This window comes from Neurospora tetraspora, assembly GCF_033439725.1.
Source record: "Neurospora tetraspora strain CBS 560.94 chromosome Unknown B0H65scaffold_6, whole genome shotgun sequence".
In the NCBI taxonomy this organism is placed as follows: domain Eukaryota; kingdom Fungi; phylum Ascomycota; class Sordariomycetes; order Sordariales; family Sordariaceae; genus Neurospora; species Neurospora tetraspora.
This window is the reverse complement of record NW_026944388.1, coordinates 572,064-592,258: the sequence shown is the minus strand read 5'-3', so window position 1 is coordinate 592,258 and position 20,195 is coordinate 572,064. Positions and strand designations below refer to the sequence as shown.

At 50.8% G+C, this 20,195-nt stretch overlaps 6 protein-coding genes across 6 annotated transcripts; 4 read left to right on the top strand and 2 right to left on the bottom strand.

Moving 5' to 3' along the window:
• Positions 1-3,082: 3,082 nt before the first annotated feature.
• Positions 3,083-6,683, top strand: B0H65DRAFT_251204 (cation transport protein-domain-containing protein). Its single transcript, XM_062822462.1, has 2 exons — positions 3,083-3,561; positions 3,615-6,683. The coding sequence occupies exons 1-2, from the start codon at positions 3,447-3,449 to the stop codon at positions 6,404-6,406; spliced, it is 2,907 nt and encodes a 968-aa protein (XP_062679107.1). The 5' UTR covers positions 3,083-3,446; the 3' UTR covers positions 6,407-6,683.
• Positions 6,684-7,586: 903 nt separating this feature from the next.
• Positions 7,587-9,198, bottom strand: B0H65DRAFT_471510 (enoyl-CoA hydratase mitochondrial precursor). Its single transcript, XM_062827104.1, has 2 exons — positions 8,790-9,198; positions 7,587-8,638 (listed from the first exon to the last, which is right to left on the bottom strand). Exons 1-2 carry the CDS (start codon positions 8,953-8,955, stop codon positions 7,908-7,910), a joined length of 897 nt encoding a protein of 298 aa, XP_062679106.1. The 5' UTR covers positions 8,956-9,198; the 3' UTR covers positions 7,587-7,907.
• Positions 9,199-9,632: 434 nt separating this feature from the next.
• On the top strand, positions 9,633-10,646 carry B0H65DRAFT_251127 (RER1 protein). Its single transcript, XM_062822461.1, has 3 exons — positions 9,633-9,794; positions 9,863-10,280; positions 10,354-10,646. Exons 1-3 carry the CDS (start codon positions 9,726-9,728, stop codon positions 10,437-10,439), a joined length of 573 nt encoding a protein of 190 aa, XP_062679105.1. The 5' UTR covers positions 9,633-9,725; the 3' UTR covers positions 10,440-10,646.
• Positions 10,647-11,490: 844 nt separating this feature from the next.
• Positions 11,491-13,454, top strand: B0H65DRAFT_251097 (RNA polymerase II-associated). Its single transcript, XM_062822460.1, has 2 exons — positions 11,491-11,919; positions 11,980-13,454. The coding sequence occupies exons 1-2, from the start codon at positions 11,649-11,651 to the stop codon at positions 13,173-13,175; spliced, it is 1,467 nt and encodes a 488-aa protein (XP_062679104.1). The 5' UTR covers positions 11,491-11,648; the 3' UTR covers positions 13,176-13,454.
• A 669-nt stretch (positions 13,455-14,123) lies between these two features.
• Positions 14,124-17,291, bottom strand: B0H65DRAFT_528359 (chloride channel). The gene is made up of 3 exons (XM_062828894.1): positions 16,327-17,291; positions 16,009-16,276; positions 14,124-15,960 (listed from the first exon to the last, which is right to left on the bottom strand). The coding sequence occupies exons 1-3, from the start codon at positions 17,143-17,145 to the stop codon at positions 14,285-14,287; spliced, it is 2,763 nt and encodes a 920-aa protein (XP_062679103.1). The 5' UTR covers positions 17,146-17,291; the 3' UTR covers positions 14,124-14,284.
• A 307-nt stretch (positions 17,292-17,598) lies between these two features.
• Positions 17,599-19,947, top strand: B0H65DRAFT_251003 (Neurochondrin-domain-containing protein). Its single transcript, XM_062822459.1, has 2 exons — positions 17,599-18,119; positions 18,176-19,947. Exons 1-2 carry the CDS (start codon positions 17,740-17,742, stop codon positions 19,827-19,829), a joined length of 2,034 nt encoding a protein of 677 aa, XP_062679102.1. The 5' UTR covers positions 17,599-17,739; the 3' UTR covers positions 19,830-19,947.
• The last annotated feature ends 248 nt before the right edge of the window (positions 19,948-20,195 follow it).

Sequence of the window (20,195 nt, the reverse complement as noted above, 5' to 3'; positions counted from 1 at the left end):
GATATTTTACGAGTTCCTATACTGTTAGAAGGCCATTATATAAATAGGAAGTTGACTATTTAGCAGTATTTCACCGCCTAGTAAATAATTATATCCTTTTCTACCTTCCGGTATACTCGTTTATACAGGATTTTCTCTTTTTTATTATCGGTTTTATATAGAGCAGTAAATTTAAAAATAGTACAGTTCTTACGTATAGTACTAGTAATAGCGATATTATATTTATATAAATAAATCGCTAATATTATAGTCGTGAAGAGGTTATTATAAAAGACGTAATAAATTAATTGCGGGGGAGATGGAAGTAAGTTTAAAACGAGGTAGATAACGAGAATTTAGGTATTGCGGAAGTCTCTTTATTTTTAATTTATTAATTAAAATATATATTTATATAGGGAATTATATATTAGTTTATCTAACTTAATAACCCCTTTATAGTTATCATAAAGTAATTAGTTATAAAAATACCTTTGTATAGTAATAATTTAAATTTTGATACTTCGAGGGGTAGGTTTATTAATGATAGTTATTGTAATTTTATTTCTCTCTATATAGTATACGATTTTCTTATCGACTGTTATATTTTAAAGTAGGAATTTAACGTCTTTATAAATCTTTTAAATCTAGTTATTAAAACCTTTAATTTTATTTTAGAGTCTATATGTATTGCTTGCGCGGGAATGGTTATCGTTATAGGGATCCTAAACGTAAAACTTTCTTATTAGTATTTCGAAGTAGTAGAATAGTATTTAATTCGTAATTGGGTAGTAAGGTTGGTTAAGGGAGCGATCTTAATAATTTTCGAAATTCGGCTTGATGTAGAGACTAATATAAATTATTATTGTAAATATTATATAGAATTTGGCAGTATAATAAAAAATTTAGCAGCTATTGCGAGATTTGGGATTACGATTACTATTATATATGGTAATACGCCTTTAGTTGGTTTAAATTGCCTACTATTTAATATGATTTTTAGGGAAGAAATGTAAGAATATTTATAGAATTATTAAGGGAGTATATAAAATTTAAATAGTAAATAAGTACCTGCTTAGATTATTATATCGTAGTTTCCTTCCTTTATTATCCGTAGGGTTTTCGTTATTGTATATATATAAATGTTTCAGTTCGTAAAGTACGTCGTTAGTTGCTATATTGAAAAGTATTATTAATTAATCGTCTCTAAGAATTTCGTAGGTAGGATTAATTAGAGGGATTAGAAATATTTTGAGGGATGATTTTAGTAGTTAATTTGCGTACTTTTTTAGCCTCTTTAGTGTACAGGTTGGGCCTGGCAACTGTACGCCTAGAAATCTACCTTCTGGCACTTCCCTTAGAAGTATAGGTAGGGGATTATAATTTAGGTAGTAATATTCTTTATTCGTTAGATCTATTGTAATAAATATTAATGAATATAAAAAGACGTTAAATGATGGGCATTTGTAATAGGTAAATTAATTTGCATCTAAAAGTGTTGATTTTGTACTATAGAATAGGGGTTTTGGATGGTTCTGTGTAGTCTACGTGGCAAGTTTATATGGGTGTGCGGTACGTACCTAGGTAGATGTACGTAGCGTGATATATCTGTGGGCCGTGACAAAAGTGGTCCAAAACACTGCCAAAGGGATGCGCAAACTGCAGTGTTTCGGGCTTTTGCTGATCTCCTTGATAAGGGATCGCCCGGATTTCTGTCGCTATTGGATGCCATCGATGACGTGAGTTGAGTACCTACTGCAAGTAACCTCGCTTTTTAAACCCGACCCGACCTTCGTCAACATTGATCACTAGTCGATGACCCTATGTCTTATTACTTGGCAAGCTTAGTTACGGATTTACACAGACAACCCACCCAAAATGATTAATCACCGTCGACTCGAATGTCATTGTGTGCCCGACAATGACCGGCTCTGCGGATGACCCCCCTGACCGTGACGGTCGTGGAGTGAGGTTTGCCGGCGGGCGGTGGCGGTCTTTGCCTCTTGAGGTCTTCCAGTCGGCTTGCCCTAACTTCCACCATGGCTCCATGATGCTTGGCCCTTGCTCTGTTGGGGGTTAGACGGCGAACATAGGCCCCTGCGGCCCTTGTCAGTGTCTGACATTCTGTTAGTCTCTTTCAAGTTGGCCCCCCGTCGTTCCCCGTCATAAAGCTCGGGACGTGTTCTTTGTTGACCCGGGAGCCCGAGGTCCTTTACATCTTTTTACGCTTTTCTCCCTCTTTCTCGTCCCCCCTTTGACGATCAATCTATCAACTCACGACTCGGCACATACCCCACGTGCTGAAACTGGAACAGTGCTCGACTTCATGGTTCATCAATCGGGACTTTAAAGTGTTATATATGCATGCGCTAGCGCACCCTTGAACCGTTGTGGATCCGATTGATGCAACCCGCCCAGCCCCTCCGACAGACTAAACTCGAACTTTTCTCTCCAGCAATAACCCTGACTTTTGGCTGGGGCCACCCGATTTTCAACACCACCAACCCTAGGGCTTGGCGGCAACCTTCTGACGGCACCCTCTTTGCTCCGAGTTGGCGTTCTCTGCGATCGGGGTCTTGTTCTTGGCTCTTGCTTGGCATTTTAAGAAACGGTGCCTATCACTTCGCTTTCTGCTGTGGTGCTTGTACTCCTCGAACTTTTTTGAGGATCGGGTCCAAGTCAACATTCGGATTGCGCCTTTACGACTTTGAGGTCATCCGGGCACAGAACAAACCCTTTTGAGGGCTTTGAAAATCAGCCCCAGGTCCGGAAATAAGAGAAAGAAAAACCCTCGTTGCTGGCCCTGTCCACAAGTGTCCATTCCTGCCACCCGGACGCACCTTTTGCTCGGCCAACCCCCCCTGGACTGGAAACGACAACGGAGACCTCAGTCTTCATCTCTTCAGTCGAAACCACCAAAAGCAACCAACAGAACTGGAGTCTTTCGTATTTCACTCTACAGGACGAGTGGATGCATTATTCACTTCTTATCAATCCAATTCCGTCCTCTCAGGATCCTATCCCTCCTTCTCTCTTCCGTCCCGCGACAAGCCTTTATCACTGGATCCTTCACTTACTACCTCTACTTCTACCTATATAATTCTTTATAACCTTTTCTTGCTTTTCTTCCTCAAATACCCCAGACCCCGCCCCTCCATCACATATGCTCTGATCTTTGTCTTAATCCAGTAATCCTTTGTGTTGATCTCTCAACAGTCGAGTCTGTTACCACACCACCCTGCCACCCACGCCGAGACTTCGATCAACCTTTTTTACTTTTACTACATACACAAGAGGCACATCACCAGTTGCCTGTTTCGACCTTTGCGTCGACTTCAGGCGATTCCGGGGCCTTCTCCGTTCCTGTTTCTCCAACCCCGGTCCCCTATCCCCTATTTGCCTGACGACACCCTTCACTATTCAGGGGCCAACTTTTACCATAATACCACCTCCCGCGATTGTCGCCCACCATGGAACGACTTCGCAGTATAGCCCATGAGAAATGGGTGCGGATAGGTCACCATATTGGTATTCAGCCTAGGAGACTAGTAACCGAAAGCCACTTCAAGTATCAAACAGTACACTGTAAGTTCTTACCCCCACCCCATGAACGATGTTTCCATGCTAACTGTGAATAGATACCCTTATCATCGGCCTCACAATAGTCGGGTCAATTCTTATTTACGCCTCTCACCGGGGCAAAATGGCCTATGTGGACGCCCTCTTCTTCGCTGCTGGGTCGTGTACCCAGGGCGGCCTCAACACCATTGATCTTAACCTGGTCAACACCTTTTCCCAGGCCGTCATCTTCTTTCTTTCCTGGCTCACTAATCCAATAGCAATCGGCTATTACACGGTTTCCCTACGAAGGTATTGGTTCGAAAAGAAGTTGCAGACCATCGTCCAGGATGCCAAGCAGCGGAGAGGCACGATTTCAAAGTCAAAATCGCAGATGCGCGCCGACATGCTATCACAAGCGGAAAGAGGTGTTGCTGGCAGAGAGATCACCGTCATGCACGGTTCTGGTAGTCCACGCATGACCAACGACGGCATCATGTTGGGCTCGTTCAAGAAGCCTACATACGATAGCCGCGCGCCCCCCGATCAGCGAGACCCCGATCAGCCCGAAGATACCCGTCGACAGCCCGAGATCAGGTTCGCCGGCACCGTGAAGAAGAGCGATGGACTTGGCTTGGATGCGATAAAGCTTCCTCCCCATAGGTCGGACGAGGAGCATATCGCCATCCTTGAGCGACAGCGCAACCGAGACGACGAGGTTCTTCGAATTCCCGGTCCGAGAGATATGGAGCGAGGCGCTAAGCCTAGACGGGTCGATGATTCCGCCGAGGAGGATGACCGCGAGCCAGCCCAACCTACGCCTACGGTGATGTTAAATGGTCGCCCACAAGCCATCACCATCGAGGAACCCGACAGGAACAAGCTACACGAAAAGCTGACGGAAGATATTGTCGACGATGCCAAGACGTTCACCCACTCTTTCGTGCCACAAATAAACCATCTCAAGTTCAGGAAGAACACACGGACATCTACCAACAACCGTGTTGACGAGGAGGTAGACGTCTCTAAACTGCAGCGGACGAATTCGAGGATGTCTAGGCGCGCATCGCTCTCCGCCATGCGGTCAGCCTTTACCAGAGACAAGATGGAGCCTACGCCCTACCTCAGTTGGGAGCCGACACTAGGACGCAACTCTCAATTCCACGACCTGACGGAAGAGCAGCGCGAGGAGTTGGGAGGTATTGAGTACCGTGTCTTGAAGTTGTTGCAAAAGATCATCCTCTGCTACTTCTTCGGTTTCTTTCTGGTGGGACTTGTCGGTTTGCTGCCGTGGATCCTCAAGAAGGACCACTGGGGTCAGGTTGTCGACCAGGCTGGCCAAAACAGAGTTTGGTGGGCCTTTTTCACCGCGAGCTCTGCTTTCATGGACCTGGGCTACACCTTGACCCCCGACAGCATGAACTCGTTCAATACCGCTGTCTGGCCCTTGCTGTTGATGAGCTTTCTCATCCTTCTTGGCAACACCGGCTTCCCCGTCATGTTGCGTTTTATCATTTGGATCATGTCCATCGTCGTACCGCGCGACTCGGGCCTTTATGAGGAGTTGCGATTTCTGCTTGACCATCCTCGTCGCTGCTTCATTCTCCTCTTCCCGTCTGGGGCAACGTGGTGGCTCTTTTTCATTCTGATCGGGCTCAATGTTGCTGACGTTGTCTTCTTCGTCGTCCTGGACTTGGGATCTGGGCCTGTCGTCGACTTACCTGCCGGTATCAGGGTCCTTAACGGGTTCTTCGAGGCAGCCTCGACGAGGACGGCCGGCTTTTCCTGCATCAACCTCGCGGCTCTGCACCCGGGCGTCAAGGTGTCGTACATGATCATGATGTACATCAGTGTCCTCCCCATCGCCATGTCGATCCGTCGCACAAACGTGTACGAGGAGAAGTCTCTGGGCATCTACCATAATCCTGAAAGCGAGGAGGAAACTGCTTCTCCGTCCAGCGATTTGTCGTACATCGGCTCTCATTTGCGTCGCCAGCTCTCTTTCGATTTGTGGTTCATTGCCCTCTTCTTCTTCATGCTCGCCATCTCGGAAGGCACGCGGATCATGGACGGCCAGACGGATATGTTCTCGCTCATGTTCGAGATCATCAGCGCCTACGGCACAGTCGGCATGAGTCTTGGTTACTCCACCGGCAACGCGTCTCTATCGGCCATCTTCAGCACGACCGGCAAAGTGTTCATTATCATGACGCTGATCCGAGGTCGGCATCGTGGTCTCCCCTACGGTCTTGACCGTGCCATCCTCCTTCCCAAGGAGCTGAACAGCAGCTCTTCCGAGGACGACAAGGTCGAAAGACAATGGTCACACGCGTCGGCCATGAGCACCGGCCGCGATGCGTGGAGCACCGCCAGCATAAGGAGCCGCAGGCGTCACTGGCGCCAACGCAGCAACGATATTGGCAACCAAATCTTTGGCGCTCTCCTCCATCCCGGACCGCCCAGGACCGCCACACCGCCGGATGGCCACCGTCATCACCACGTTGTTCACCCGCAGACCTGGCACCCGGTGCAGTTTGGTTCCGTCGGTACTGCGCGATTCTCTAATAGAGACTCGCACCAGGGCGCCACCGGCGGCGGCGGCGGCGGCGGCGGCATCAACCCTAATGGCTGGCATAGCATGCACAGGAGGGCAACGAACCCGGAGCAACACCACGAGGAGACGATCCATGAGGGCTTCCAGTTCCCGCCCGACTCGGACCGCCGGCCTGAGTCCGATCAGACTGATCAGACGATATCCGATCAGAACACTCTAACGGAGCCGCCGCGGTTGGGAGTGGATTACCATCCTAAGGTGATGAAGCGCAAGTCGGAACCGAGTTTCCCGTCTACTCCTACTAGTTTTAGCGAGTAGTGACGACTTTTCTTTTCCTATGGCGAGGGAGAGAGATGAGTTTAGGGGGTTTTATTTTCTTATCTTCGTTATGCATACATTTCTTTTTAACGGATGATGCTTATTATTGGTTTCTTTTCTTCAATAATGATACCACGACTTTTTTTTTCGGTGTTAGAGAGAGGGGAAAAGGGAAGGAAGGAAGGAATGAAGGGAGGGTATATATGATATGCTATGATATGATATGATATGATGAACCCCCCGTTTTTGGTATAAGGAACATACACATATCATACTCGAATCATTGGCATTACTACACTACACGTTACTACACTACACATTGCACATCACTTCACATCCATCACATCACACCGGCGACAAGTAAGGCGTTTTTCTATAGAGCATGCGCATAGCTTCACGAAGAGAAAAAAGTTTCGAAGGAGGGAATGGAATTGCTTAATTATGTCCTTATAGATTTCGTATCCATACATACGTTCCGCCTCACCGGCTCGGCTTGGCTTACCTTGGCTTCTTAGATGAAGAATATTGTTTTCTAGAGGATCGATAGAACTTTCTTATGAAGGAAAAGCGGGCATGTTACCTAGACTCAGGTAGCTATGCACATGGAATCTTATAGACGCAACACAGCTCGCCATCCGCCACATGGCCGCATAGGTAAACAAACATACAGACATACTTTTGGGAAAAAAGGTAGAATAATAATTCTCATTAGATGCCTTAACCAGCCAGCACTTTGTTTGTTTGTTTGTTTGCAACTTGTCGATGTTGCTGACTCCGTCGGTTTCGAATACGGACTGTATCTGTCTGTCTCTGGCGCTGTCGCTGTCGCTGTCGCTGTCTCTCTCGAAAACGTTCTTGCTTGTCAAGGTGGGTTGGTTGGTATGGAAATGTTTTGTGTTGATGAGCGATGGTACTTAGGGGGTAAGTAGTCTCGGAGGTAGGTATGTTTTGTTTGTATGATTAGGGGAGCAGGGGAGGTAAGTGGCATGTTATCATTATTTTGTTGGGTAGGTAAGGCGTTTGTTTTGGTTTTATTTTGGTTTTGTTTTGTTTTGTTTTTGTTTTGTTTTGGCTGACCTCATCCAATTTTGGCGGATGAGATGTGTGTTTGTTTTGGCATAGGGCAAGTATGTATGATAGGACATCGATGCGTAGTTAGGGGATTACTATTTGGTTGCTACTAATTTTTACACTTTTGGCTGGCTGTCCCGTTTTGATGTCGTGAACACAGAGGAAAGAGAAGAGGCTGAGGATGTAATGCTTAGAGTGAGTGGGCTTGAGGGTGATGATTCTTTGAATTTTTTTGATTTTTGTTTTGACGCTGCTTCGATTGATAGAAATGGTGTTGTGCTGAAAGAAGTACAACATCTCGACAAGAGTCACGATCGATCGGGATACAAAGCTGACAGGAACACCACCCCTCGTACTCATCACAAATTTCCATTCATCTTCTAACCAAAACATACAAACTGTCCTGTCCAACCAGTCACAACCCCATGATTTACTCATCAACCCACTGAGCCTTGCCCTTCTCCGCAAAAGCCTTCATCCCAATCTTCTGATCCTGGCTCCCAAACAACGCATGGAACACCCGTCTCTCATACTCAACCCCATCCCTCAACCCAACCTCCTGGCTCTTATTAACCACTTCCTTCGCCGCCTGCACCGCCACCTTGCTGTATCCCGCAATCGTCTCCGCCGTCTTGAGCGTCTGCTCCATCAGTTCCTCATAACTGCCAAACGCCCTAGCCGCAACCCCCCACCGCTCCGCCTCCTCACCACTAAAACTCTTGCCGGTAAGGATAAGTTCCATAGCCTTACTCTTCCCCACCGCCCTCGTCAGCCTCTGGGAACCTCCCGCACCGGGGATGATACCGAGCTTGATCTCCGGCTGACCGAAGTTGGCCGTCTTGGTGCAGTAGATGATATCGGCCATCATGGCTAGTTCACAACCGCCGCCGAGGGCGTGGCCGGAGACGGCGGCGATGATGGGTTTTTTGATGGTGGAAGTCAGGTTGGACCAGGACTCGATGAAGGAGTCGAGGTAGGCCTTGGAGAAGGTCAGGGGCGCCATCTCCTTGATGTCGGCGCCGGCGGCGAAGGCGCGCTCGGAGCCGGTGAGGAGGATGGAGCGGATGGAGGGGGATTGCTGGAAGGAGAGGAGGGCGGTGTTGAGTTCGGTGATGAGGGGGGTGGAGAGGGCGTTGAGGGCTTTGGGGCGGTTGAGGGTTACTGCGGTGTGGTTTTGTTAGTGATGGGTTTTGTTGATCATAAGGGTTTGGGGGAGGGAAGAACTCGATTGTTCCATGTCACCATCAACAGGGACAGACGGAACTGTGTAGACGATTGCTGTATCCAGACAAAGTAAAGGAGGTTTGCTTACCTTGACCGACACCCGGACGGGGCTCGGAGACCTGGATGAACTCATACTGGTTCTCGGAAGGGGTGGAATAGGCACGGGCAGCCGCAACACGGGGAAGGGTAGCGGGCTGGAAGCGGGAGCCGGCCCGGGATAGACCCCGGAGGGAGTTGAAGGCAACGGAACGCATGATTGTGGTGGTGATTGTTTCAGACGAGTTGATCACGGAAACAAATGGTCAATGGCAGAGAAAGCACAAAGCATATAAATAAATCAGTGACCACGGCTTAGATAAGTCGCCCGTCGAACCGAGGGGTAGCTCCAAGCTCCCATTTCCCCAGCTCCCCAGTTCCCCACACGCTTGGTTATCCTCGGTCTAAACGACGTCAATTGGGGAATGCCTGTCTGTTGATCTTTGTCTATCGCAACCACATGTTTTCTTGATTTGGGGGGTGCCCGTTTCCACACCTGCAGTTTCAGAGACGTCTATCACCAGCCACACTTCCAGGGGTGTGCAGTTTCAGGGGGTCGGAGCTAACAATAACATTAGCGCCACAGACCAAGAAATTCCACCCCTTTTCACGAGCCAGGTCTAGGCTCGTGTTTCGTGGCTGATGCCAGATTGCCCGCCACGGGGAAAGTGTCCCTCCCCCAATCCGAGGCCGCCGTCTCCCGTCGTCATTGCGCCCGTTGGGACAACTGGACACGCGCAAACTGGAGTGCTGTCTAACTACAAGGTAAGGTACAGTGCCCGTGCTGCTGCTACAGCTTAGGTACCTACAGTACTGCGCAGTGTCCAACAATCCTCCAACATCTATCTTCGTTTTGCAATCACCACCCCACGAACACCTTCCACCTACACCTCTCAGTCAACCGGTTTTGGACACGATATACCAACGAGACACGATCGATTAACGAAGCAAAACGAGCTACACTTAGACCCTTACCAATACCGTCGCAATGGAGACCGCGGAGGAGCCGATGACGCCTTTTGGCACCTTCACTGCACAAAGCAACAAACTCCAGAGAGTACGTTTCCCAGCAAGGCTCTGCCTCTTTGCTACTATCATGTTAGCTAACACGGTTGGCCCTTTCAGCAATACCAAGCACTCCTCGATCAGTCGACGCCCTATGTTACGTACCGATGGGTTGGCACCGGCGTCGCCCTGCTCCTCTTCTTCCTCCGGGTGTTCGTGGCGCAAGGCTGGTACATTGTCGCCTATGCCCTCGGCATCTACCTTCTCAACCTCTTCCTCGCCTTCCTCACGCCCAAGTTCGACCCTTCAAGTGACGCTCTCGACACCGAAATGGAAGACGGCTCTGTCGGCACTCTCCCCACCAAGCAGGACGAGGAGTTCAGGCCCTTCATCCGCCGCCTTCCCGAGTTCAAGTTCTGGCACTCGGCCACCCGCGCCGTCGCCATTTCCTTCCTCTGCAGCTGGTTCGAGATCTTCAACATTCCCGTGTTCTGGCCCGTGCTGGTTATGTACTGGCTCATGCTCTTCATCCTCACCAGTACGTCGTTGCACCGCTGCCCCTACCAAGCTAAGCTCTCTTTCGGAAAACAGCAGCTAACGATAAGAAACAGTGCGCAAGCAAATCCAGCACATGATCAAGTACCGTTACGTCCCCTTTACCATCGGCAAGGCGCGGTACAACAAGAACAGCAACTAAGCAGTTGTGCTGTTGCGGAAGTCGAGCGATGTTTGCTAGGTGTCAGATAGGCAACTAGTTTGTCTCTCGCACCTTGGCGTTGTCCGGGAAGAAGAGAAGGAAGTGTTTCGCGGGCCAAGCTTAGGTCAAACGCGTCAGAAAGAAAGACACACACTTCTCTATGTACTAATGACGGGGGAACGCGCCATGTTGGTGGGGCATTTATGACGACGATCAACTATCCTGTATATCTTTTTATATATGCTATTCTAATCTGACGCCGGGGAGAGAGAGCTGAGAGCTGGGATGCGGGATGCGGGATTGTTGGTCTGTTCTGATAGTTGCCATTACGGTCAATGGAATGGATGTATGGACGGACGGATGGATAGATGGATACAAAGAGGAGGTTCCGGACTTTCTCACACTTATAATTACTAGTTCCACACACGCCATGAGTGAAGAGATGGACGGACACGACAAAACAAGGCGGTGACTGGAAACGGGCTATACAGGATATCTCTAGAGAGCAAAACGGTTGACCATAATGACAACTGGAATTGAATATGCATCTGAAGCACAACTATGAAAAGATGATCTTCTCCCCATGCTGTGCTGCCTATAGTATCAAGACAAAAGCATAGCCAACATTCAGGGGTCAATGAAGACAAGTCAATAAAGCTGCCAAGACAGGAAGAAGAGAACCTTAAGGCTGCGGCAGGGATCCACTTTTTCTTTGCGGCCGGCACGGGCAGTGACGAGAACGAACCTCCAACAGAAACCGTAACAAAACGTCAACGTTGGAGCGGTCACCCTTGAACCTCGACAATTTTACAAAAGCATCTCTCGACTGGTTTCAATTGCTTTAAATTTGGGACCAAATTTCATTTTCTCAACGGCTTTGCAGTCACCTTAGCTCTAAACATCAGCTCCGGCGCAAGCTACTCAACCAACGAGTTGACCAACTACCAGCCTTGTCTCCATTTTTTTACCACTGTCCCGGCCCCTGTCGTTGGCACTCACCATCCCGCAACCGCAACCGCGCCTTCACCCTGCATCTCGACCGCGACTCACTTCCGCTGCGACCACTTCGACATCACCTTGCCCCTGCTGTTGGAACTCCAACTTCTTTATAAGCCCAACCAACAACCATCAATCTCTTCCCGACTCGGTTTTCACAACCACCAACATCCACACGACATATCATATAACCACACAACACAGACAAACACCATGTCGCAACACCCACGAGGGCGCGAAGAGCGCATGATCCACCAGGATTACATCGCCAGAATCCGATATTCCAATGCTCTACCACCCCCGCCTAATCCGCCCAAGCTGCTCAACATCCCCAGCACGGGTCTATCGAGCGGCCAATATACCAATCCTGGCTTTGCTTCGCGGCTTGCGCGTGAGCAGCCCCTAAATATCGAGGTTGATGCCGAGCTCGGTATGCCTCTAGACCTGGTCGGCATGCCAGGTGTCTTTGACGGCAACGAGGATGGTGCGTATCACTTTCCCTATGCGTTGATCACATTGATTAGTATACTGACATGATGGACAGCCATCTCCGCACAGAACCCTCCGCCACCTATTCATCCACACGATCGTCTTCTCCTCAGACCACTCAACACACTCGGCAAGCCCAAGATCGGCACCGAGTCGGTATCTTTCCTCCGCCGCACCGAATATATCGCCTCAGTACAAGTCAAGAGGGACAATGTCTTCCTCAACAACCGCTCTTCCAACTCCAACAAGGACAACGCCCTCAAGCGACCTCAGAAACGCAAGGCCTCCCCCGAACCTGACAAGGGCACTCCCGCCTGGATCCGTCGCCGTATTGAGAAGAGCTTCGATATCGCCGCAGCCAACCTGGCCGACAAGACCAAGATCAAGCACCCGACCAAGCGCAACGTCAAATGCATCGATGCTTTCCCTCTACTCCCCGATACCACGGCGTTCCCCGATTCTGGTGCTTATGTGACGGTCAAGTTCACCACCAACCCCGTCAACTCGAGCGACAAGTATGACCCTCGTATGCTTGCGGGCATCTTGAAGCCCATTGAGCGGAGTGAGGCCGAAGAACAAGCCTTCCAGCTGGCGCAAGAGCTACACAACGAAGATCCACAGAACCACCCTGCTCCTAGTTCCATGATGAACTACAACCTCTTCCTTCCCTCGGATGCCAAGGAAAGCAATCTTTTCCGCGCGAGATTCGACGTCGACAACCCGGACCGCGACTCCGAGGGCCTATACTCACACAAAGACGGCAAGGGCCCGCACTTTGTGTTCCCCCGCCTGCGCCCCTATGAAACCTCGGCCGAAACCGAGTACGATCACGACACGAAATACAACGGCGAAGTTATTCTGGCCTTCCGCGACGACGTGGGAGAGGGCGACAGCACCACCGATCAGAGGGGCATGTACTACTACCCCATCATGCAGCGCAGCACCCTCCGGAACCAGCGCACTCGCAACATTGCGCGTACGATAGGCAATGGTGCCGACGACAGCGAGAGGTTCCCTGACGAGTTGCACGTAACGATCGATGAGCCGCATGAGGGTCTCAAGGCTGATATCAAGCAATTCGAGCTTAACCCGATCGGATACTCTGGTGTCAGCGAGGAGTACCAAGAGGAGCAGCAGGAGGGGCAACCGGAGCAGCGTCACGAAGAGGAGGATGATAGGCGAAATGAGAGAGGTGCTTCCGAGGGAGCGGATAGTCCCCGCCGCCACACGGATGACGAGGACGAGTACTAGACGGCTCGTCACTATCATCTTCTTGGCCGTTCCGTTGACCTCCCCGACTTCTCCGAACGTTCTGGGCTTTGTATGATGTCCGATCCAATTATACCAACTGGGTCTCCCTTATCTGATCATTCACATACACGCTCTGAACCTGCATGTCTTGCGTCTTCACCTTGCCCTGATGAATTATTCAGCCTGCCGTTACACGACAGTTCCGAGGCCGAGGAGATGACCATGAGCGACTGGGAAGCGGAGATTCGGTGGAGAAAAAGTCAAAAGAGAGAGACGAGTCATGAACAGCCGAAGAAGTCAGTGAAGAGGAGGGCTCGGCGAAAAGAGGTTGTCGTGAAGCAAGAGGCTGTCGTGAAGCAAGAGGCTGTCGTGAAGCAAGAGGCTGTCGTGAAGCAAGAGGCTGTCGTGAAGCAAGAGGCTGTCGTGAAGCAAGAGGCTGTCGTGAAGCAAGAGGCTGTCGTGAGGCAACAGCCCACTCGATATGTCTCTCCTGAGGTTTGTGTAAGAAAACAAGTCCAGTTCAGAGACAGAAAGGGCCGTCGGTGGGCAATCTAATGCTCAACAATGCTTTTCAAGGGATGGTATGGGGATTATGGCCATCATAGCCAGTTCTTGTGGATGGTGGACGAACGCTATTCGTACACTTGTAGTTAAACTAGTATTATTACTCAAAAGTCGAGACACAAAGTTCATGAGACCAGCATATGTTTCCAATAACTCGAGCAAAATAGTGTTAGACGAGGCAAAAGAAGACAACATTGGTGTCCCATGCTATTTTCAGCCAGTTGCAATATCGTTCACAACTAGTGTTAACCGTGTGTGTGAGCTGGACTGGTCGTTTTGTCGCAACACACCCAAAGGCTACCAGCTCTCACACCCAAAGGCTACCAGCTCTCACACCCAAAGGCTACCAGCTCTCACACCCACGGTTATGCGTAGGTCATTGAGTGAGTCAGTAGGCTAGATAGCCGATCAATTTAGCAACCAGAATCACTAGTCTAGTTGTGTATATAGACGGACACGCTGAAAAGACATCTATATGCTACAGCCGCTAATCTAAACATCCCAACCATTCAGTATCATCATCTGCAAGCACACAACATCCCAACCTACAATATACCCCCCTCACTACTCCCCGCAAAACTCCCACTCCTCCCTTCCCTCGTCGTCCCCTGCCCCTGAAAATAATCCCTACTCCTCTCAACACCCAACAACCCAGCGCTCTCCCCCCCTCCTTCCTCCCTGCCCCGTCCACCTCCCATTCTCCCATTCCCCCTACCACCACCATCATCAGTATCCGCATCCGCATCCCTCACCCTCTCCTCCGCCCCATTCATCACATGCCAGACATCCTTCCTCGTCAACAAGCCCTGCAACACCCCCCTCTCCGCAAACAACACATACCGCACCCCCAACTTCTGGAAATAACTCACGGCCAGATGCAACGGGCTCCTACCGGGAAGGGTCAACGGGGTCTGGTCCATCCACGGCCTTAGATCCAAAGTAGTCAACGGGTCCGCAAGCGGTTGATGACTAAAGAAGCATTCCGTTTCGGGTGGCAAGCGACCGGCAGCGGCCCGCCCTCCGGGAGAGAAGAGGATATACGACAGCTCAGCACGGGAGATATACCCCAATAACACAGCGTCGCGCGGGTTAGAAATGACGGGGTAACCGCGGTAGGGCGTGGTTTCGAGGATTTTTTGCAGACTGGAGATGGTGTGGCCCGTTGCGGTCAACACGATAAGATCGGAGTCGAGGCGGGTCATGATTTGGCTAGCAGGCACGTCGGGGATTAGCGGGCTCAGGTCTTCGCCCGAGTTGTTGGGGTCCAGGTAGGGGTAGGATTGAAAACCGATCCAGGATTCGTAGATGCCGCGACGGGAAAAAGCGTCGCCGACCCATTTGGAGATCATGACGGAGATCATGATGGGTAAAACGTAGGTTAGGGCGCCGGTGAGCTCGAAGGTGATGACGACGATGGAGACGGTCATGCGGGTGACTCCTGCCAAGAAGGCGGCGGCGCCGATGATGGCGTAGGTTCCCGGGGTGATGCAGGGGATGTCGGGCTCGCATTGGTGGAGGAATAAGGGGAAGTTTGGGGCGGCGCGCTGGAACAGTTCCATGAGAATACCCAAGGCGCGGCCGGTTAGGGCGCCGATGGCCATGGAGGGGAGGATGATGCCGGCGGGGATTTGTAGGCCGAAGGTGACGGCTGCGAAGAAGAAGCCGAGGACGGCGGCGAAGATGAGCAAAGCAATGGTCCCGAAGGAGGCGGCGCCCGTCTTGCAGAGGCCGAATTGGTCGTCGACGATCTTGGCGCACTCGGTGAAGAGGTTGGAGACCAGCTCGGAGGTTTGCGCGCGCATGTAAGTGTTGGGGTAGTTGATGAGGGCGGTCAGGCCGGCGACGATGGCGACTTGGGTGACGGGGCCGGGAAGCCACCTTGTGGATTTCTTCCATTCGGCGACGCGCATGTTGGCTTTGATGAAGAGGCCGCCGTAGATACCGCCTGCGATGCCGAGGAGGACGAAGGGGACCAGCTCAAAGCCGTGCCAGCCGGACGAGTACTTGACTTGGTAAAGCACCAACTTGCCGGATCTGAAGGGGTCAAGAGCCTGGAGAGTGACGGCAGCGGTCATGGCACACACGAAGCTCTGCCACATGGTTTTATCGGGGAAGTAGTAAGAGAGTTGCTCAAGACTGAAAAGCACGCCGCCGATGGGCGAGCCGAAGGCAACGGATATACCGGAGGCTGCCGCTGCGGACAGAATCTCTCTCTTCCGTGCTGTTTGGGGTTAGCTTGGGACGTTGATAAGGTAGAGTTACTACATACCTTCATTGTTGTTGATGCTTGGGAAGAGCTTGATAAAGACGTTTGCGCAACAGCAGGCGACATGAACCAAGGGACCTTCTTTGCCCAACCACATGCCGGATGCAACAGCAAGCACAAGACCTAGCGACTTTGTCACCAAGGTCTGGATACCTAGAAACCTGCGCATAACGAAGCCACCCAAAACAGTCTTGATTTCGGGGATACCACTATGCTTAGCATAAATGGCGTATTCCTTGACCAAGATGGCAGCAGAAACGGCAAAGGATAACTGTAGCTTGGATCAGCTGGGCTCTTGTAAGACTCTTGGGGAAAGCATACTGCTAGGAGTACGTAAAAGAAGTACTCAATGAACCACTTGCCGCCTCCTGAATGAATACCAAAAGCCTTGGCCCAGGGATACCAGCCCTGGCATTGAGCATGGTCCTCATAGCCTAAGCAGCATGAGCTCTTGCTCAGGTGAAAGGCTCCGCCGTCAACAGTTGAGCAGAATCCGAACTTGAGATCCGCCAGCCAATCAGTGGCTACGTCAATGGCGGCAGCCAACAGACCGGTAGCCAGACCAGTCAACAGCAGAACAATCCAGGCCTGGCTGTTGTCGAGGAGCAGGCGGATCCAACCCACGAGGCTGTTGGAGCCGGAGGATAGCATTCGTAGTCTTTGGCGTTCCTTGGTATACTCAAAGATCCAGTCGATGGCGGTCAAGTCCTCGTAGCCAACTCTCCTTCCCGGGCCCTCTACATACCAATCCATCGGCCCGCCATCCTTTGACCCCGACTGAGTGCCATCCAAGCGGGTATTGGACGATATATCGTGAGAATTCCGAGGAGACCGCCCTCCAGTGAATGCTGAGAAAAGTCGTGATGGTTGAGAGAAGATGGATTGCTTCTGTTTGCGCTTAAACGACATTGGCTGGTTGAGGTCATCTCGCAAAGGGTCCTCATGAAGGATCATGTCGTTGTCGTTGTCATGACTGTTGTGATTGTTGTTGTCGTCATCCTCGCCCAAAAGATCCAACTCGTCCCGGTCATGGTCAATGGTTGCGCGACGGTGTTCTTCCCATTCGTGTTGGCTGTCGAATGCTGGTGTTGCCGAACTGGAAGGATACCCGTCATCCATCATCGAACTTCTAGAAGCCATAGTGAATACAATGACAGAGCATTTCCCATTCTCGTCTCAAAAAGAAATGCCGGTGGATGTCGTCTTGTTGTTTGCGATGAGATGAACCTTCAGCTCATAGCTTGTTGCAGTTGAATTGTTAGGAGAGTTGTTCAGCAGGAGGTGTAGTGAGATGGCGGCGCTGTTAGGCCTGATAAGAGCATGTCGTTATCGGGGCGCATCAGGGATATGCACAGCATTGACAGGGCCAAGCCTGTTAACTCTTGGCGGTCCTGGGGTTAAGCATTGTGCCAAGACCGAACCCACTTGATGGGAATGCCAAGACTTTTCCATCAACGACGTCCCTTCTCTTCTTCCATTTTCTGTTAGTGAGTTGACTTCATCAAGAGGGGTTGTGACGTTGAAAAATAAATAGGAAAGATCCTCGGATTTAAGACTGAGTTTGAACTTTCGGCCTGTTTGGTAATCCCAGTGGAAAATCTCCCATACAAAATTAAGTCTTCAGCAACAAGCTGTAAACTTCGTCATCCATCAATCATCCGCCTCTCAAAATCGACAACTTTAACTCAACACCACTCCCGTAAAACGTCACAAACATCACAACCAAAACAAATCATGAGTGACCCAACCCAACAAACCGGGCAGCCTGATCCCGTCCAAAATGCCCAAACGCTCCTCAAAGCAAAGGACGACACATCTCGCTTTGTGGGCCTCGCCCTTCTCAAGTCAGTACTCGACAACTCTGAAGAGTTGAGAAACAACCAAGAGGCAGTTCGCGGTCTCTGGAAGAGCGTTCCATCAAAGTTCCTGGATCGGCTAATCAAGACCGGCTCGCGTCAGCAGTCCCAGTCCGAAAACAACAAGAATGCCCGGGACATGCTAGATTTGGCCGTGGCCATCATCCATACCTTTGCCGCCCTGGTGCCCGAGGAAAATAAACGAGACTCGAGGTTTACCGAGAGGATACCACATTTGGTGGCCTGTCTTTTGAACTGGTGAGTTCCTTTCATTATCACTCACTCACAAGTTCCCAAAACTAACGATAAAACAGTTCAAACGAAACAACCAAACTGGTCCTAGAAACCCTTTCAACCCTCGTCACCACGCCAGACGGCGCCCGCGCCTTCATCGCCCTAGACGACGTCACCACCCTAATCGAAATCGCACCCTCCCAGCCTCTGGTCCTCGACATCTTCTTCTACGCCTGGCTAAACGCCATGAGTTCATCTGTCTCCTCCGCCGAGGACAAGGACCTCCTGCGGACCAAGATCGACCACACCATCACCGCTCTCGTCTCCTCCTTCAAGGGCACCGACGCCGTCACCCTCCTCGACTTCCTCGCCAACCTGCTCCCCCGCCTCGAGCCCCAAGTTTTACCTCAAAACCCTCAATGGCTGCCGACCCTCAACCTTTTCATCCGCAACCTCGTCTCCAGCCGCCCTACCCCCGCCGGCCGCGCAGCTTATACTAACCTCTCCGCCGCCCTGCTGGAAGTTTACCCATCCGTCGCTCCTCAACTGCTCTTCACCGATGACCCTTCCGGCAAAGGCAAAGGCAAATCCGGTCCAACAGACGAGAAACCCTTTTCCTACCTGCTCATCTCCATCCTCCTAATCGACATCCGCTCCACGGCGCCCACCTTGCTCTCCCAACTGAACAACCCCTCCTACCCTCAATCTTCCCGCCGGTTGAGCTCAGCATTCAACATCATCAGCCACTACCTCGGATTCCTCCTGCGCTCTCTCGACTCCCCCGAATCCACTTCATCAATCATCGACCCAGACTTCCTCCTAAAACTCCGCACCTCCCTCTCCGAGACCTTCTCCCTCACCCTCGAATTCTTGCGCGACCGATTCGACGCCAGCGTAGCAGGCGCCATGGGCCTTGACCCTTCCGCTCGCTCCTCCGCTGCCCACGATTCTGCGAGTGGTGCATCCCATCTGACACTGTCATGGGAATCGATGAGGGGGCACAGCGTAGACCAAGACCCGCTGATCCTCGCAGCCATCCGCGCCCTAGCCATCTGGCTCCGCGAAGACGACAACGAGCAACTCCGAAAGGAAGCAAGCGGGTTGGGCGATTTATTCATCGATCTATACCGCTCTTCTTGCCAACAACCCAACCCCTCCAGACCCAACGAGAAAAATGGGGGGAAACTTGATTTCCGTCGCCCGGTATTGATGGCTTGGGAGGGGTTGATTGAAGAGCCTCAAGGTGTTGAAAGCTTCCTGGCAAACGGGGGGTGGCAAGCCTTATCCGACGATTTGGTTAGGATCCTCCAATCCACCTCTTCCGGGGTAGTTGACGAAGCAGAAGCAGCCCGCGGCACCGAAATCGTCCGCATTCTACTACAAGTTGCCGAGATGGAAAAACCGGGGCCGAGGGAGGAGTGGTTGGATTTGGTTACTCAAGTTGCGGCGTGGTATATTCCAGAAGAGCAAGACGAAGACGAAGGCGATGAAGACGTGGAAATGGTAGGGAAGGAGTCCAAGCTGGTGGTGTACGAATTCCAGGTTGCGACGCTGCAGCTCGTTACTGCATTATTGGCGGGGAGTCATCAGGGGGTGCAGAGACGGTATGTGCATTCTACCAGCGCGGTGCTGGGGATTGCGAGGGTGCTGATGGGGAAGGTGAGGAAGGTTGGGGATGGAGAGCTGGTGGAGGCATTGGAGGATGTGTTGGTGACGTTGGGTGGGTTGAGATAGATGGTGAAATGGGAGATTGGTGATGTGTGATGTATGGTAAAGTGATGGAACAGATGGAACAGATGGGATGGAAGGAAATAGGGAGACTGAATGATACCCAATTCACTTTATTCCTCTATGCTCAGGATGCAAACAGGACACGCATGAACTAAAGTTGAGGCAGCCAACTGTCAAACTCCAAGAAATCCCCTTTGAATTATAATTTGATTCATGACCATCCAACTGAATGCCAGGATTTGGCACCGTTAATCTGATGTCTTAAAGGCTACTTTTTCTTCTTCTATGGGTAGCGATACTTTTCCACGATCAAAACCCTATATCTTCCAGCAACTGGATATCCCCTTTATATCATGATTTCTCTGCAGG

Excerpts from the sequence above, each read along its gene's own strand:
- B0H65DRAFT_528359 (XM_062828894.1), bottom strand. The coding sequence starts at position 17,145 with ATGGCTTCTAGAAGTTCGATGATGGATGACGGGTATCCTTCCAGTTCG. Across the intron at positions 16,277-16,326 it reads TCTTTTACGTACTCCTAGCA|TTATCCTTTGCCGTTTCTGC; the intron begins GTATGCTTTCCC and ends TCCAAGCTACAG. Across the intron at positions 15,961-16,008 it reads AAGCATCAACAACAATGAAG|CACGGAAGAGAGAGATTCTG; the intron begins GTATGTAGTAAC and ends AACCCCAAACAG.
- B0H65DRAFT_251097 (XM_062822460.1), top strand. The coding sequence starts at position 11,649 with ATGTCGCAACACCCACGAGGGCGCGAAGAGCGCATGATCCACCAGGAT. Across the intron at positions 11,920-11,979 it reads CTTTGACGGCAACGAGGATG|CCATCTCCGCACAGAACCCT; the intron begins GTGCGTATCACT and ends CATGATGGACAG.
- B0H65DRAFT_251204 (XM_062822462.1), top strand. The coding sequence starts at position 3,447 with ATGGAACGACTTCGCAGTATAGCCCATGAGAAATGGGTGCGGATAGGT. Across the intron at positions 3,562-3,614 it reads CAAGTATCAAACAGTACACT|ATACCCTTATCATCGGCCTC; the intron begins GTAAGTTCTTAC and ends AACTGTGAATAG.
- B0H65DRAFT_471510 (XM_062827104.1), bottom strand. The coding sequence starts at position 8,955 with ATGCGTTCCGTTGCCTTCAACTCCCTCCGGGGTCTATCCCGGGCCGGC. Across the intron at positions 8,639-8,789 it reads CCGTCCGGGTGTCGGTCAAG|TAACCCTCAACCGCCCCAAA; the intron begins GTAAGCAAACCT and ends ACCACACCGCAG.
- B0H65DRAFT_251003 (XM_062822459.1), top strand. The coding sequence starts at position 17,740 with ATGAGTGACCCAACCCAACAAACCGGGCAGCCTGATCCCGTCCAAAAT. Across the intron at positions 18,120-18,175 it reads GTGGCCTGTCTTTTGAACTG|TTCAAACGAAACAACCAAAC; the intron begins GTGAGTTCCTTT and ends ACGATAAAACAG.
- B0H65DRAFT_251127 (XM_062822461.1), top strand. The coding sequence starts at position 9,726 with ATGGAGACCGCGGAGGAGCCGATGACGCCTTTTGGCACCTTCACTGCA. Across the intron at positions 9,795-9,862 it reads AAAGCAACAAACTCCAGAGA|CAATACCAAGCACTCCTCGA; the intron begins GTACGTTTCCCA and ends TGGCCCTTTCAG. Across the intron at positions 10,281-10,353 it reads CATGCTCTTCATCCTCACCA|TGCGCAAGCAAATCCAGCAC; the intron begins GTACGTCGTTGC and ends GATAAGAAACAG.